At 49.0% G+C, this 17,816-nt stretch overlaps 1 protein-coding gene across 1 annotated transcript in view; it reads left to right on the forward strand.

Moving 5' to 3' along the window:
* Positions 1–536: 536 nt before the first annotated feature.
* The window catches only part of PDIA5 (protein disulfide isomerase family A member 5), a 92,502-nt gene continuing 75,222 nt past the window's right edge, over positions 537–17,816 (forward strand). The window contains exon 1 of the mRNA XM_046002962.1: positions 537–691. Coding sequence (XP_045858918.1) covers positions 647–691 — 45 coding nt within the window. The 5' untranslated portion in view covers positions 537–646. The remainder of the gene's footprint in view (positions 692–17,816) is intronic.

Raw genomic sequence — 17,816 nt, forward strand, 5'->3', positions numbered from 1 at the left:
ATCTGTGTACAAACATTTGTTTGAATACCTATTTCCAATTCTTTTATGTATATACTTAGAAGTGGAATTTTTAAGTCCTGTGGTAATCCATGTTTAAGTTTTTTTGAGGAACTGCCAAAGTGTTTTCCAATAGCTCAGTAAAGTTTCTCTGAATGAACAAAAGACAAGGTAAGGGTGAGATTTTTCTATCCTCCACAAGCAGCATGTTTTGCTGCTTTTGCACCTTTTGCAAATTATCTGATTTGGGTCTTAAATTCTCTGGGCCACCTCTTCATGCTCAGAGTGGGGAAAATAAAACTTATCTCCGTTTCTGAAACTTCAGGCACAGACTTAGCCCTGCAAATTAATTGTCTTCCCTTGCAGGCTGACCTTGCCATTTCGCACTCCACTCAGGCACCTCTGTGCCCTTAGGGCCAAGTGCACGCTAGAGGCCCCCAGCCCAGCCTTGCTGCAAACTACGACTCCCAGCAAGCACCTCTTCCCGGCCGCCTCTCCCACCCTGGTGCGCATGCTTTGGCAGACGTGGCACCGGGAACTCGGAGGCGGGGAGCGGCTGGGAAGTGGCGGTGGCTGTTGGACCCTACGGAGCTGCGGGCGCGGGAGCCTGAGTGGAGAGCAGAGCCCGCCGTAGGCAGCGGCGGCAGGGATGGCGCGGGTCGGGCGGGCATGGCTGCTGCTGCTGGCGATCTCGGTGAGGCTGCGGAGCTAGGGTCCGGGCGGGGGCGGCACGTGCGCCTGGCGTTGAGGTCCGCGCCCCCTGCTCCCGGCCCTCGTGGGACAAGCGGGGAGAAGCCCCCAAGTCCCGGGTTGGGGGCGTGCGTGCCGGGCAGGCAGGGACCCGGTGGCCGTGGGGGAGGCGGCGGGGCGGCCCCTGTGCCCTCCTCGCGGAGCGCTCCAGGGCGCAAGGGTTGGAGGGAGCCGCGCTGGATGCTTGCGCCGCGGGCACAACTTTGCGGGGGTGCAAGTCAGGGGGCAGCCGCCGCCTAGGGCGGGACCCCGACGGATTGGGAGGTGCGCCGCGCCCAGGCTCTGGGCCCTGCACCTGTGTGAGTGCCGGGTGGCATGGGGGTGCTTTATACCTGCACTACCGGAAACCTCGCTTTAGGGCCACCTTGCTCTCGGTTTTCACACCGAGCAGCCGGGGTTTTCCACCCTGAGCAGCCGGGAAATTGCCTGTCACCGCTTGGGCCCCCGCCTGCAGGCACTGCCGGGCGGGCTGGGTGGGGTCCGCGGAGGAGTTCTGCTCATACACCCAACGGCCTCCCGCTCGAACCCCAGCCACTTTCTAGCTTGTGACGCAAACTATCACTTAATATATCTGACTTAGTCTTTTCATCCATGAAAAGGGACGGTAAAGGCACCCCGCTCACAAGGCCGTCAAGGGGGTCGGATGAAGGAAGTTCTGGGAATTGCAAAATCGGAGGAGAGTGAAAGAGGGGTGGTCGGGTCGGTGTGCTGGGAGTGGTGGACTCTCTGAGAGGAGTTTGCTACACTTGGGGTTGGGGGTGGTAGCTGCCCCGGGGCAGCCCTAGAAGAGGCCAGAATGTGTGTGACCACTGTGTCCTGGGCTCTCTGGGTTTGGCCTTGGTGTTACTGTGGGGGTGTGATGGGATAATCTAGCCTGTTTCCACTTATCTCCATAACTTCTGGTCTCCCTTGTGTTAGGGCAATCTTGGTTCCTTTTTTTTCTTTATTCCCTGAAGTTCCAGTGGAAAACTTTTTGCTGCTAGCACCCTCTCCAGCCCAGATTTTTCAGTTTTTTTCTTTTGGGTGTGGCAAGGATGCTGGGCAACATAAGGAAAACTGGAGTGTGGATTTAGTTACTTGAAACACTTCCATCTCCAGATACCCTGCCTTTTGGGGATCACCAGTGAGGAGTGGCCCTGTCTCTTCCGGTTATCTGGAAGTAGGTGGGAAAGGAAGCTCCCTGCCTCCTAGATCTGGCCTTTCTCCCTCTGGGAGAGAGTGTGGAGTGGGACAGTGTCCCTTCACCTGCAACTGTGTGTGTAAGATCTGTTTTGCATTCTGTTTTCTGGAGCCAGCTGGCCAGGGCTGGTCTCTAGGCCAGGTGGTGCTGCAGGACTGGGCAGAGGGGGCCAGCTCCAGCAGGAGCCCCTAGCAGGTCTTTGCACTTGGGCTGTTTTAGGGGGTCCTGCTTCCCTCCCCTCCCCTTTCTGTAAAAGTAGAGGGCTTGGGAACCTGGCTGGGAAGAAGTTTCATTCAGCAAACATTTATTTGTCAACCACATTGTTTGGCGTTGGATTGGATTTTGGATGGAGAGCCAAGCACAGATTGTCCCTACCCTCCCCAGTGCTGCGCTGGTTTGGGCAGGGGAGTCAGTCCTGTGAGTAAATAAAGACAGGACAGTGAGCACTAATACCCAAAAGGCTGAGAGCCTTCACTGAAGAGGGGGCCACACATTAATTTGGTGGGAAGGTCAGCCCCAGCCAGCTTTCTTGAGGCAGTGGGTTGTACAGTCTGGGGGGAGCAAAGTGCAAAGACCAGCCTTTGAGGTCTGCTGGTGCCTTGAGGTACAGAAGGGTGGTGAGTAGGTTTGCCAGGAGCACTAGAATGGGGAATCTGCAGCATGAAATAGACATTGTCCTTTCCCCACGCCCTAGCTCAGCTCAGCAGGTGTCATTGGTGCAGTTTCATTGTCGAGTGGCTTGTGGATACCAGGGTGGGCCTCTGTAAATTTAAACTCTGTGTCCAGCTGATAAGGGCTCCCAGGTCCTGGGAGTGTATTGGGTTTCCTTGTTCACTCAATATTTACCGAGAGCTGATATGTGCAGAGCACTAGGCTGTGACCCAAGGAACATGAAGCAGTATAAAGGGGTATACAGAGATTCATGGACAGTGATCCATACCTACCACATTTTTTACAATAGCAAAAATTTGGAAATGGCTTAAATGCACAACAATAACAGCATGGTTTAAATGACTTTTGGTCCTGTCCATGCCGTGGAAAGTGATGTTTATAAAGAATGTTTGTATTTACTAGAATGCCATGATTATCAAAATATTTTATGATGCTTATGAAGAATATTTAGGGACGTGGGAAAGTGCTTGAGTGTGATAATTAGGGGAGAAGCAGGGTACAACATGAGTCCCAGGGTGGCTAATGGTAGCTGCGTAAGTGGTTGAGGAATTAGCCCTGCACTGGAACACCCATAGCAATTGTTTAGGAAGGCACAGTTGTGGGTGATGTTTGTTTACTTCTTTGCTTATGCTTTTTTTTCTGTTCCCCCAAGTTTTCTCTATGAATATGTATTAGTTTTTGATCAGAAAAGTTAATAAAGGGGGGCGCCTGGGTGGCTCAGTGGGTTAAAGCCTCTGCCTCCGGCTCAGGTCATGATCCCAGGGTCCTGGGATCAAGCCCTGTATCGGGCTCTCTGCTCAGCGGGGAGCCTGCTTCCTCCTCTCTCTCTGCCTGCCTCTCTGACTACTTGTGATCTGTCTGTCAAATAAATAAATAACATCTTTAAAAAAAAAAAAAAGAAAAGTTAATAAAGGAAAAAAAAAGTTCCTTTGGGGCTGGCCTCTCAGCCTTGCACAAGATTATGGGGATGAAAAGAGTCACAGTTAATTCTTCGGACCAGTTATTCCAGCCTTTCCCTCCTGGCTGGGTGTCTCTGCCCTCTGCCTGGGGAGGCTGTGCTGTCCTGCCCGTGCCTCTGTGGCTGACTGTCCCTTCCTGCTGCCCAGCTCAGCTCCCCTCTGCGGCTGCCCCTTCCCCAGACCATCCACGCTGACTGTGGTATAGTCTTTTTCAAGTCCTCAGGATGGAGACTTGTTGCCGCTGGAGAGGATGCTAAGTCACCCAGCTGGTTCCGAAGTCAGGCCAAGGACCGAAGCTGGGCTCTGACAGTTTTCATAGGATAATAGACACATTGGAAAAGTAACAACAGTGAATGGTTTTTCCATGAATCCAGATATTTTCAGTTTAAAAACTTGTTTGCTTTTTTTTGACGTGATGTCATGTTGGAGGGAGGGAGTGGCTTTCAGTGTCCTTTTTTTTTTTTTAATATTTTATTTATTTATTTGACAGACAGACAGAGATCACAAGTAGGCAGAGAGGCAGGCAGAGAGAGAGGGGGAAGCAGGCTCCCTGCTGAGCAGAGAGCCAGATGTGGGGCTCGATCCCAGGACCCTGGGATCATGACCTGAGCTGGAGGCAGAGGCTTAACCCACTGAGCCACCCAGGCACCCCGTCCTTTTGAAAAATTAAAGTAGGGATCATATATTGTGTGCTTTTTAGAAGGTATTGATAAAGTTCTTTTAAACGTTTAATATACATTATATATTATATTTAAAAAACATATGTATTTTAAAGTATTTTTTAAATATATGAAATATATTTAAAAAATATATCCTGACAATCTCTGAGATTCAGAAGTCTGAGAAATACCGACATAACTCAGCTCTTTCATTTTAGAAAAGTGAGGCTTTGAGAGGGAAGGGTCTCGAGGCCACCATGTTTGTAAAAGCAGAGCTAGGATTGGTGCCAGGCTCCTGAATTATAAATCAGGTTTCTTACTGCTCCATCTCTGCCATCCCAGCCCCCCACCTTCCACCTGCTTCCTTCTTCCCCAGTCCCTGCTCTGGTCTCTGCCCTTGACAGTGGCTTGACGCTCAGCACCTGGTGGGATGGTGGGTGGGGCTGCAGGAAGCAGGAGATGTCTGTCCCCAGTCTTTCCTACAGAGCTTTCAATGTACACGAATTTAGGTTCTACACCATTATATATTTAATAGGCTTTTGTGGGCTGGCCTGGGGACCTAATTGCCATTTATAATGCTGTTTGGAACCTGGAGTGCACTTTTCCCACAGAAATAAACACATTACAGAGGAAGTTTTAAAACAGAACCGGCACATGAGTTGGAGGAACAGCTGAGAGCCATATGGGTGGGAGACACTGAGCACTGTGGATCTGGGCCAGGGTGGGACCATGGGGCACCTTGTCACAAAGAAGGGTCCCAGCTCACGCCTCACAACGAGAGCTGACTCTTGAGCTCTGTGCCTGTGGGGATCCTCCTGGTTCTGCTCATTGTGTCCCCAACACCTCACCCAGGACCCAGCATACCGTCGTCCCCAGTCCATGGTTAGCCGAGGGAACCAGTGTCACAGGCAGAGAAAGGAAACTGTCTGAGACAGAAATACGGGCAATGAGGAGTTATGGTCCAGGCTGAATGGAAGGAAAGATTTGAGTCTGGGGAGGGGGAATAAGATTGGGAAAGTGGATTGTAAAGAACCTTACATGACTGACAAAGCTTTGGGGACTTGCTTCTGTAGGTAGTGGAGAGACGTGATGAAAGCTGCTCTTTTAATAACAAGAGCAGTCAGTGCACAGTGTAGGCTTGGGTTGGAGTGGAAGAGACTGGATGAATTTTCCCAGAACAACACTTTCTTCTCTGTTATCTACAAGATAAAGTCAAGTGTGATGCTGTGGATAGAACAGCCAGCCTGACACTCAGGAGCTGTGAGACCTTGGGCCCTGCCTCCGTCTTCTTTCTTGTTAGTGGTGGCGATGATACCGTTTTGCAGAGTTGAAAGCATCAGAAATAACACAGGAAGCAGCCAGCGCAGTGCGGGCACATGGGAGGGTCCAGTAAATGGGAGCCATGGCAGTTATCTCAAGTTGGAGGGGTGAGGTGCTCAGGAAGCCAGTTAGGAGGCTGTGGCCGTTGAGGGCCAGAGGGGGTGTGAGCAGAGGCTTCAGGCTGGGAGTTGGGGGGCTCTGCTGCTGAGATTCTCCCGTCACAGGTCCTCTGAGCTGGGCTCTGGGCTCTCCGTGCCTCTCAGTGGGTGCCCCCCCCCCCGCCCCGGCAGAGCCCTGGATGAGCGGGAGGGGCTGCCGAGGGCTAAAGATGTAGGTGCTCTGGGTTTCTGTCCCGTTTCTTCTGAAAGTGGATCCTCTCTTGAGAATGAGGAGAGTAACCACACTGTCTCCCCAGAGGGTTTGCCCCGGCTGTGTGGTTTTGTTCCCTGGGGCTCTCGTGTGTCATTTGGTGGTGGTGGCAGGGTTTGGAGGCTTAGTGACAGTGGGTCAGAGAGTGATGCATGGGGTGTGAGGAGCCTAAGTTCTCTTGTGTTCCTAGGACTTTATGGTTTCTTTGACTCCCACCCTCCCCATACCTAGCATCTTGGGCCCCAGGGGAGAAGGGAGGAGCAGTGATGCCTGTCCATTGCTGGGCTGCCTGGCATATCTTGCAGCGCCGACTGGAGCTTCTGGCTACCCAGCTGATCAGTTGACGAGGATTATATGACCCTTGGCACATTTTGTAGAGGATGTTAGAGTTTGCAAAGCATCTCCATGTATTTTATGCTGGTGAAACCGCTTCTAAATACTAGCTTTGCCATCATGGGGTGGGGGGTTAAATACACTCAGATGGACTGTAGGGTTAGATTATCCTTCTGATGTCTTTTTATTCTCCAAGGTCATCCTGAGCCCCCAGGTAGATGTGCATTTTGTTGCCAGATGGCCTGATGGCAAGTCTGTGGCTGACTTCATGGTGGCTGGGGTCAGGGTAGAGTTGTCCAACCTCTACCCCCCCCCCCCATCTTACCATTCCCCCAACCCTTTGGCTTGAGCAGATGTCTTTAACTCATGAGCAGATGCTTTAATCCTTGCTTTGGAAGGTTTTAATGGAGACCTAGGTCGAGGGCTCTATGCTGGGCCTGAAACATGGAGGTGATCTAGTATCTGAGTTGAGAAGTGGGGTTGCCTGGAAAGTTCTGTTGTTGGGTCGAGTAGGGCTGGCTTGCAAAGACTAAGTGGGTCTGCTTTTGTCAAGGGGTCTGACTTTGCTAGGCCCTGGACAGAGTACAGTACCTGCTCTGTATCTCTAAGGCATGTGGACAGACATCTGCACGCGACTTGTGTCACGGTGTTCATTCATCACCAGGTCTTTCTTTTTTCTTTTTAAACAGATATTTCTTGACGGTCTTACAAGTTAGATAAATCATGCTGAGGCATTAGGAACATAATGGTAAATAAGATGGATGCCATTCCTTCCTCCCCTTGTCTGGTGAGGGAGCCACTAATTTATTAATTCGGGTAGGAAAGTGCTGGAAACAGGAGATATAAGGTGATAAACAAATGTGTAACACCGGTCCCTAACCTTAATGCAGGGAGGCAGGAAAGGCTTCTCTGAGGACGTACGGACCCTTTCTTAGAATATCGTTTTTAAATGTATAAAACAATGCATAAGATTACAAAGCAAACCAATGGTACTGAAATACAGTTACCAAAATACTACAACAAGTACATGATAAAAATATTTATATTCATAAATGCATCGTTTAAGAAGAACGGCAGTTCTTCTTCAAATGGCAGGTTTGGTATTTTCTGCTATTTAGAGATGAGCATCAATGGTGTTTCAAGATCTCTGCATCTTTTGTTATGAGACAAATGTGGTTTCTGGGGGATAAGGGTAAAAAAATATGTACGATTTCTGTGTCACAGACACCTGCTAGTGCTTCTGTAGTTTGTTACCTACATTTGTAATAAAGGTAAGGCTAAATTTCATTTAGAGGTTAGTGAAAATAAAGATAGAATTTTTCCCCACCCAAGTTCAAGGAACTCAGTGTAAAGAAGAATTATCCCAAAACTTGGAAAGAAAAGCTGATTTAGTGTCTTTATAATGTCATTCTAGAGCATCGTCTAAGAAGGATGGCTAAGGGCCACCTGGTGCTCTAGGGAATATAACTTGGTACATTATTCTTTAGGACCCATACTCTACAGGTAGTTGAGATGCAAATGATTTCTCTTTGGTAGAGAAGAGAGAAGAGGTGGTTGCCCTGCAGGACATTAACCCGTTTGATACCGGATTTAGCAGCCTTCTAACAGGATGCCTTTTCCTCCCTATGAACTGTATGCGTATTAGTTTTTATAACTTCTTTTTTTGAAATATTTTTTAAGTCTTTTTTTCCTTATATCTTTTTTTGATGTCTATTATTAAGAGCTCAGTAACACTTTGGAAGAGGCTCCGTATCTCTTGGTATGAGATTTAGGTTTTTAACATTTGAGAATTCTATGTGACCCCCGTTTAAGAGCCACTGAGTAGATAGGATGTGAGGACATGGCCCCGAGGAGGGAGGTCTGGGCTGGACATGTTAACTCAGGGGTGCTGCTCCAGAGGGGGGTGAGGCCCCCATGGCGAGTGTAGAGAGGGGAGAGAAGGTGGAGCAAGTGAGCCCCGAAGAACTTCCACATTGAAAGGCTGGGGGGACAAGGGATTGCAAAGAAGATGGGAAGCGTGGCTGAGAGGTAGAGGGAGGCCAGGAATGACTCGCTGGGGCTCACAGGTGGAGGCACAGGAGCACTGGAGATGTCTGTGGGGCTATCTGTGTGGAAGTCATTGCTGGTCCTCCTCAATCAGCGTCTTCTTGGTGGTGGTGGTAGAGCGTCTGAGGGGGCTGAGGAATGGACAGAGGGTGACCGGGGATGGGAGATTCTGGCTGTGAAGGAGAACGGAGTGATGTGCAGTCCAAACATGGGTGGGTGGCAGAGGTTTCCCAACCTGGCTGTGGATCCAAATCCCCCTGGAGGGGATACGTGTACAGTTGGATTCCTCGCCTCCCCAGATCTGTGGGCTGATGCTCTTCAAGGATAAGGCCCAAGAATCTATTTCTAAAAAACCTATACTTAGAGCTGTTGTGCCTACAAAGCAGGAAGATTTACCAGTTTTTGTGCATAGTGTTTTGCCCGCCTAGGCTGTTGCTCTGGGCTAAGTGGCGTGGAACACGCTCTCCCGTGTCGTGATCCATGGGATGCTGCGAGGTGGCCCTTGGCTCGAGCCTGCATTGCTTTGCTTTCCTCTGAAGGCCTGCGGGGAACTGCAGGGAGCAGGTAGCAGGGGAAGATGGGTCAGGTTGTCGCTGCAGCTCCTTGACTTGGTGTCCCTTAATGGCTGCCCCGGGGGGTGGGGGGAGGAAGGTGGTCCTGGTGGCCTCTCTGGTATTGTTTTGGGTGGAGCTCTAGGGAGCCCAGCGGGCTTGAGGGATATCTGGGAAGTGTTCATGTGGACTCCCTGTGCTCAGAAGTCAGGCAAGACTTCGGCTTCACCTGAGGGCTGTCCCTTCGCTTCTGTGAGCCTCAGTTTTCACGTCTCTAAAGTGGGGATAACACGACCTCCCGCCCAGATTGTTTATGACAGTTTTTCGAGTATTTTTTACTGCAACTGCTGCAAACACAATGGTACATTTTACGTCATTGCCAAGTGTATATGTATGTAACTACAACAGATATAAAGGTTTTCCCGAATACTTAGTCTTGCTATTTATGGTACATACTGATGTTTTCTAGTTAGTGTCATTTTTAAAATGATGGTGGTAATCCACTGAATTGATTTTGTGACTCGGCTCGTGAGTTGAAGCCTGAAGGAGAGAAAACACTGGTTTAAACCCTCAACCTTAAGGGACTGAGAGAGAGAATGTGTGTAAAAGCATGGATATAAACCATGGGTCTTGAGCGCCTGAATTGTTAACCTTCTTATCAATTAACAGAGCTTTGAGGCAGAGTTGGATTTCCGGAGTAGGAATTTACCTGCTCTCCCTCCCTCCCTGCTGCCTGATTCACTGCTCCCTCTACCCCTTCTTCCTTGTTAGCAGGCCTGGCACACCAGGCTGGCAGCAGCCCAAAGCCCTCTTGGCGCTAGGAGAGGTTTTTCAAAACATTAAAAGCTTTAGGGACTTAAGTCCTGGTTAAATGCACTGCAGTTGCAATTTCAGGATAAGAAAACCTGTTTTCGTAAGCTCTCGGATCAGTTGTCCTGCCCCTGAATTGTCCCTTGTTGACCGCCGCATGCTGTGGAGAGCACTAGGGAGGAACCCTGTATTGCATGGCCCACATGTGCGGTGTGGCATTTAAAGGAAGCAACATAGAAGAAGTGCACCTGGCTTGGTGTTTAGATGACCCAGCAGGGATATGTGTGTGGCTCCAGGGGTCTGTGGTCTCCGTGCTCCGGCCGGGGCACGCGAGCCTGTGAGATGGGGCTCTGGGTTGCTGTGTGCCCACCTACTCGCTGTGTGATGTTGAGCAATTTTCTTAGCTCCTCCTCGTCTCAGTTTCTTTATCTATAAAATAGTGATACCAAAAGGACCTGCTGAGTTCTCTTGTCAGAATGATTAAGTGAGACGGGCATGTGGATTTCTTAGCTGCTCCTGTTCACACAGGAAGCACTCCGCACTTGGAGCTGTTGTCATGATCGGGGGCTCATCCCTAGGCCCTGGATTTAGGGACTGGAGAATTTAGTTTTGGGTTCTGTTCCATGCCAAGTGCTTTCCCATCTCTCTTTCTTTCTTTCTTTCTTTTTTAATTAATTTATTTATTTTCAGCGTAACAGTACTTATTGTTTTTGCACCACACCTCTCTTTCTTAATAAGCACATTTAGCTCCTCAGCTGCAGCTAGTCAGGGCTCCACCACTCAGAGCCAGGCCCTCTCTGTGTGTCTGACACACATGTACGCACACACGTACACACACACTCACGCACACACCCCGTTCAGGGACTCACAGTACTTGTTTTTATTTCAAAGGCTGCTGGGTAGACATTTGCACATTGGGAAGGATCAGTGGTGAAATTCCCAAACTTGGTTTCTGGTGAGGCCTTCGTTCCTGGCAAAGTGTGCTGTTTAGCCGTGGTGGTTGGTGACAGATGCTTAAAATTTGCCTTATTAAAGGGCATAAATTACCCATATTTAAAAATGAATGTTCTTTTGTATTTCTTTTTCTCTCTCTCTCATCAAAGCCGTTCTAGGTTTGTGCTGCATGCAGAGTGCTTTGCAGATTTCATATAATAGATCCTATAAAAAACTACAGTGTCAGGTGAGCAGAGGAGCAGAGAGTCAGCTGGAAGGGAAGAAGGGCAGATAAGCACTCCTTCTACGTGGGAAAGTACCACCCGTGTGTGCTGGCTGGCACAGGGTCTCAGGAAGAGGTGGGGACAGTATTTGCTTGTGTTCTGGCCATCTTTTTTTTTTTTTTCCGTCTTTTTTTAGGGAAGTTTTTTTTTTCTAACTAATTTCAGACTTACAGAGGAGTTGCAAGAAGAATACAAAGGATTCCCATCTGCTCTTTACCGAGATTCCACACATATTAACATTTTATCGCATTTGTTTTGTCACATTCTCCCCCAACATTTATAAAGTTCAGAGACCTGATGCTCCTTTGCCCCCTTCAGTATTTCCTAAAAGGCAAGGCTGTTCTCTTACATAACCACAGTACAGTGATCACAATCAGGATTGTGGCATTTGGCTCAAAACCCAGTTCAGAATCACACGTTGAATTTAGTTGTCATATCTCTTTAGTCTCCTTTAATCTGGACTAGTCTCTCAGTCTTTGTCTTTCGTGACCTTGATAATTTTTAAGAATGTCCTTCAGCTTTTTTTTTTTTTTTTTTAAGATTTTATTTATTTATTTGACGGAGAAAGCACAAGTAGGCGAGCCATATACAGACCGAGAGGGAGAAGCAGGCTCCTCGCTGAGCAGAGAACCCGATGGGGGCTCAGTCCCAGGACCCTGGGATCATGACCTGAGCTGAAGGCAGACACTTAACCGCCTGAGCCACTTAACCGACTAAGCCATGCAGGCGCCCCTCAGCTGGCTTTTTGATGATGTTTTCATTCAGTGCGTTCTCTCTGGAGGCATATGATGTCAATTTTACCCATTATCTGTGTTGCTAGCACTTGTCCCTTAGTTAAAGATGTTTCTGCCACAGGCTTCTCCCCTCTGAAGTTATATTTGCTTATGGGGTGATAGTGTGAGATTGTTAATTATTTCCATGATGGTGTCCAAATGGTGATAATTTCTTTTTTTTTCTTTTTTTTAAAGATTTTATTTATTTATTTGACAGACAGAGATCACAAGTAGGTGGAGAGGCAGGCAGAGAGAGGAAGGGAAGCAGACTCCCTGCTGAGCAGAGAGCCCGATGTGGGGCTCGATCCCAGGACCCTGGGATCATGACCTGAGCCGAAGGCAGCGGCTTAATCCACTGAGCCACCCAGGCGCCCGATAATTTCTTTTTTTTAAAGATTTAAATTGGACATGCATATTATGGTGACAGAAAAATAGACAAAGGGAAAGAAGAATAAAATCTATCCAAAGACAGAGTTTCACTTTGGTGCATTTTTTCATCCAGTCTTTTTCTGAGCATAATTTTGTGTATAGTTGTAATCATACTATGTACATTTGAGTTGTTTTAAATTTAATTTTTATTTTTAAAAAAAATTTATTTCTGTATTTGAGAGAGAGAAAGAACAAGGGCCCACACATGAGTGGTGGGGAGGCAGAGGGAGAGGGAGAAGCAAGCTCCACGCTGAGCAGGGAGCCCGGTATGGGACTTGATCCCAGGACCCTGAGATCATGACCTGAGCTGAAGGCAGACCCTTAACTGACTGAGCCACCCAGGCGCCTCCCTGGATTTTATTTTGTAACACTTAATATTAAAGCAAATATTTTTTCATTGTGCAGTCTTTGAAAACATCATCTAAATGGCTGTGTTATTCTGTTGAGTGGTTTCCTCTAAATAACCATTCCCCTGCTCTTGAATATTTAGGTTGTTTACAATTTTTGACTCTTGTGAGTGGGACCCTGTGAGTCATCTGCAAGAACCTCTGCTCATTTCCTCAGGACAGATTCCCAAAAGTGGAATTACGAAGTCAAGGAGCATAAATACTTTTAAGATACTTGATAAATTGTGCCAAGTAGCTTTCCAAAAGAACTATACTTTTGCCAGCACTGTATGACATTTGGGTGCCATAACTTAAGAGATTCGTTAATGATGTGTCTCGGCTTTTTTTTCTGTCTCACTGTGACCCACCGGTCAAGATCTGTGTTGAGATTAATTTCCTGTATGTTGAATTATGAAAGCAGAGGTATTTATTTCCCAAAATAAATTCTAGGAATATAGCACATTGTTCTTTCCGAGCTCTAAAATTCTGCTGCTGGTGTGGGATAGCTCTGAGAGTCATGAGCATCATCCTGTCTGAGGTACGTCATTCAGGACGGTGAAGAGCTTGAGGGCATAGGTGAGGAACTGAGGTATTTTACCTATAGAATCCTAAGAAGGAAAGTGTTTGCCATCTTCAGAGTGTGATGGGCTGAGAGAGTGGCCTGGGATAGGGGGCCATTTATGCTTTCTAATGACCGAAGCTATCTGGGATGAGATGGTAGTGTGGAGGACATGGACGTATGAATATTTAGTTCCCACAGCCTTGGGGGCCCACGACATTGAACAGCACCAAGTTTTGAGTCCTTGGTCTGGAGGACTACCTGGAGGCTGCATATGGCATGTGAGGAATGTGGAGAGGAGTCCTGTATCGGGGAAACTGACCAGCCCTACTCTAGCCTGGGAAGTGCAAGGCCTTTTGGTCTCCTGCAGTGGCCCCACTCCTTTGTAGTAAATGGCTGAGGTTGCTGGGAAACTGAAGAGCTACTAGCTAATTTTCCTTTCATTTGTAGGTAGTTGTCACTAAGTGACCAACACACCTGATTGGAACATAGTGAAGCACACAGTAGATCAAGTAGATCACAGTTGATCAAACCTTTGATAGTTTCTCTGTCTCCTTCCTTATAGCAATTTATCTGAAGTATAATACATGATTTAATGCCTTAGACCCTTTGAAATATCCCAGCTGGAGCAGATGTTAATATTTCTTTCTAGTTTAAGCTTTTGTTCCAGTAGGTACTCAAGATCTATTTGTATGTGTGCCGGAACACCCAGAATGATAGTACCTTACAAAGATCATATATTTCACTCATGTCAAAGCCTAGAAAGTAGTGTTCTAAGGCCAGTATATACCCGTGGAATTCAGGGACCCAGGTACGTCTATCGTACTACTATACATCTTTAACAGATCCATTCTCCTCATTGTCTCAAGGTGGCTGCCTGAGTTCCAGCCATCTTGTCCAGATTCCATCTGGAGGGGGAGGAGGGGACTAAGACACAGATGTCGATTAGGAACAGTTCCTAAAATTTGCACATGACTCCTCTGTTTATATCCTAAGGGCTGGAATTTAGTTACATAGCTACACTTGCTGCAAGGGAGACTGAAAGGAGTGGCTTTTAATGTGGGTGGACATATATTCAGAGAAATTTGGCAGTTTTTTTTTCCACAAGGTATAATTACTTTGAGGTACTCTCTGGTAGTGGTCATGAGGGTGGATTTACCACAATGTCACAGTTGCAAAGAGCTTTGGAAAAATCACTTTTGGTCCCTTCATTTTATAGGAACTTAGAGAAGAGAGAGGACTTGTCCAAGGTCACACAACCAGTAAATAAAGCTAGTGCAAAACTTGGGTTTCTAGCTGTTTCCACCGAACCTTCCGCTCTAAATTCTCAGCCACCTCAAGTTCTCTGATCTTGGGTTCAGGTCATCTGTTTTTAACATTTTTTCCTGGATTCCTTTACCACCAGCTTCTTAAGAGTCTAGACTTTCAGATTCTGACATTTGAAAACTATTTTGAGCCAAATGTGGGTTACACTAAATTAAACTGGTTTCTTCACAGCTCCCAACATAAGAAGGGTATCTTTTTTCAGGTGACAGAGTGAAAAAGGTCAAGTCCCACCTCCACCCTTTTTCCTAAATGCTAAACTTCTGTCTTCAAATCCTCCTTCCTCAGTGAACTGCTTTTACATAACAGAATACCTCCAGCTTCGTGGTCAGCATTGAGGAGTGAATCTGTAACACCAGCCTCCCCGGCTGTAGAGAACGTGAGGGTGCCGGCATGCATCTCAGAGAGCTGGAGCTTTTTCAAGACGAGGGTGTGATGTGGCAAGGAGTGTTCTCCCTGTTATTTTCAAGAATTGTACCGCTCTTTATCTCGGTTAGTCTGGTGGGGATGGTGGGTGAGGTTAAGTGAAGAGAGATGAGCTTATGCGTGCTGTGGGTCAGGGAGAGAGGGAGCTGGAAGGGGCACAAACTCCTGTACATGACCTCTGATGAGCAGCAGATCTGGGCCAGTTGCCCCAGCAAACTGAGAACCAAGGCAGACAACTGGGCCCTGTGGGCTTGCAGGAAGCAGAAGGTTAGAAATCCCTTCTTGCTGTGGGATTCTGGAAGTTCGGGGCTTTTCTCCAAAAGGCCCTGCCTGGGAAAGAGGTGCTCCTTTTCTGCATGGGTCCAGGGAGCTCATGGGGTTGAGAGAAATAAACTTCCTCTGGCCAGGAGCTGGGAGACCCGAGGTATAGTCCCAGCTCTGCTGCTTACCTACTGTGGGACCTTGGTAAGTGATAGAACATTGCTGAGCCTCAGTTTCCTTTTCGTGGGATGAAGCTAGTCCCTAGTTACTGGGTTTGGTGAGGGGCAAATGGGCATGAAATCTGGAAGGAGCGCTCTGCCTGTACTTCGTGGGCTCCTGGTCTGGATTGCCATGCGGATGGGTGATAATTTCAGGTTTTACATCCTGAGTGTGTGTACGTGCACGCTCCTTCCTGCCTGGACTTGCTGTTTTGCCTGATTGCAGCCAAGGCCCTGGAGAGGAAGAGGTGTGCTCGTTTCACTGTTGTTCTTGCTCTATCTCTGATTTGTCTCACTAATAGTCCTAATAAAGATAATTATGATTATTATGTACTTCTGTGTGCCAAGCATTATGTTAGGTTCTCTATGTACTTTTCTCCCCCTCATTTAACCCTCAGCCAGCCCCACAAGGGAGGTATCAGTACTGTCCTCCCTTCTTTACAGTGGGGAGATGCCCCCCTGAGAGGGCTACTAACATCTGAGGTCATGTTGCTGTAAATGATGGCCCCTGGGTCTGACTCCAGGTCTGTATGGCTCCAGAAGCAGTGCTCTCTCCCTGGTGTCTGAGGGGTGGGACTCCGATGAGAGTTGGGGTTCTAGGCTGGCCGTGATACAGGCAGGAGCGCACTCGGGGCGTCTGGAAGACAAGAGGACCCTTTGCCTTCAGCTCTGGTGGAGGTGAGGTGAGGGCTCCTGCCCCTGAAGAGGGGCTGGGATGGCGGGTGGAGGCCCGAGGGCGGAGGCGGCTGCTACTCTGATGGAGGTGCCTGGTGTTCTGAGGGGGTGTGCACTGTGATGGGGTTGGGGGTGGCATTGGATTCCCGGGCAGCAGAAACAGGGCAGCTGTCCTTCCCAGCCATGGCCTGCCCTGCGTAGGGTGGGGGCTAGTTTTATGGGCCTCAGCCCAGCCCACGGTGGGGGGGCAGCCCAGCCTTGCTGTAAACACTGCTGAAGCTGAGGGATGGTGAGCAGAAAGAAAGCAATCAGGGGGAAAGGTCAGAAGGAGTTTGCATGGTGGACAAAGGGGATTTTTTTTTTTTCCCTCTCTCTTCTCTAACACCAAAGCTAGTGACTTAGAATGTAAAGAGCCTGCCGCACCCGGGGACAGTTCCGTGGCTGACTGGGCAGGTGGCTGGCTACTCAGACGCCGCCCTCTCCCCCAAAGTCTTGACAGCCAAGCGTGTGTGCACCATTAACATGGTTGTTATTGCTGTTATTTGTGGGTTGTGACTTAGGAAGTCTGCACGAAGGTGCTTGGCAAGGCGATCCGAGGCTCCCTGGAGCGGCATCTCAAGGAAGGGAAGGAGCGTGCACTCTGCAAAGGTTAAAGAATAGACAGAAGTGGAGGAGAAGGGAGAATGTTAAGTGGCTGGAGGAGAGGCTTAGAGGAGGACGGAAAGGGATGGCCTCCTGGTGGCCCCCTGGTTGTGAGCTAAGGGGGTGGTCCCTCCGGGGCCAGACGCCAGGGGGCCTTTCATCCTTCCCCCTCTCGGTGATGTTAAGCCTGCCACCTTTGCTCCTAGCACACCACACCATCTGGTTCCCCTGGATCTGGCTTTCCTGACTGTGTTTTCTCTCTTGCTCCTGAATCTCCTCATCCTGCCTCTCTAGGCAGTCCTGCTCCCCTATGCCCACACACGTGCATCCCTCTGCAGGGGAGACCACCCACCCTTCTCCTGACTGGCTGGACCACCTGTACGGCTTCCTGTTGTCAGTCACTGCAGCTCCCAGGCTGGGTGTGTAAGCTGGCTTCTGGCCACCGCTCCCCGCTTGCTGCTGGGGTTCACTCATGATGTCCCAGGGGACTTAGCCATGGCCTCGCCCGCAGGGTCATCACGCCCTCTTCTTTGGGTCTCCTCCCTGGTCTGTGTTGATGCAGCACTTCCCACCTTCTCCTTCCCGACTTTCCTCTCTGTCCTCTTCCTCCCCTCAGCTGAGGTGTTCCCTTGTTGTCTACCTCTGAATGCTGACCCTGGAGCCTTCACTGGCCTCAGGGCTTACTCTCCAGCCTGGAGGATGTCTGTACTGGCCACATGTCCACACCTGAGTGTATTATCTACCACCTTCCTCAACAGAAGACCACAGCCTTTCCTGCCACCACTGCTCAGTTCTTCCATTTTGGCTGTCGTTCTGCACGCCTAGCCCAGATCCCTTGGAATCATTTTAGCCTCTTCTCCCTTCCTTCCCTGCTTACATGGGAATAATTGCTGAGTACTCTTGTTTCCCCCTGAGGCCCTTGGGTAGACCCATTTCTTTCCCCTTGGGCAGTTGCCCAGCTGGTCTTTCTACCTCCAGCCTCCCTGGTGGCTGCCCAAGTCTAAGGTCATGGCTGGATGAGGCTCTTGAGCCAGGCTTTCCAGACCCCCCAGTTGGTCCCACCCATGCTTTCCCACGATTCTCCAGTCCAGATGATGACTGCCCTGTGGTCTGTCTGCTTTCAGTGGTCCCTCCTGGATCTCGCAGGAGCTGCCACGGACTCACTTTATGACCTCTTCTGTAGAGGTCAGGAGTGTGGTGACCAGTGTGATTCTGCATGGTTATGATGCTGAGCAGACACTTCCTGAGGGCTTTCAAGGGG

This window comes from Meles meles, chromosome 4, assembly GCF_922984935.1.
Source record: "Meles meles chromosome 4, mMelMel3.1 paternal haplotype, whole genome shotgun sequence".
Taxonomy (NCBI): Eukaryota; Metazoa; Chordata; class Mammalia; order Carnivora; family Mustelidae; genus Meles; species Meles meles.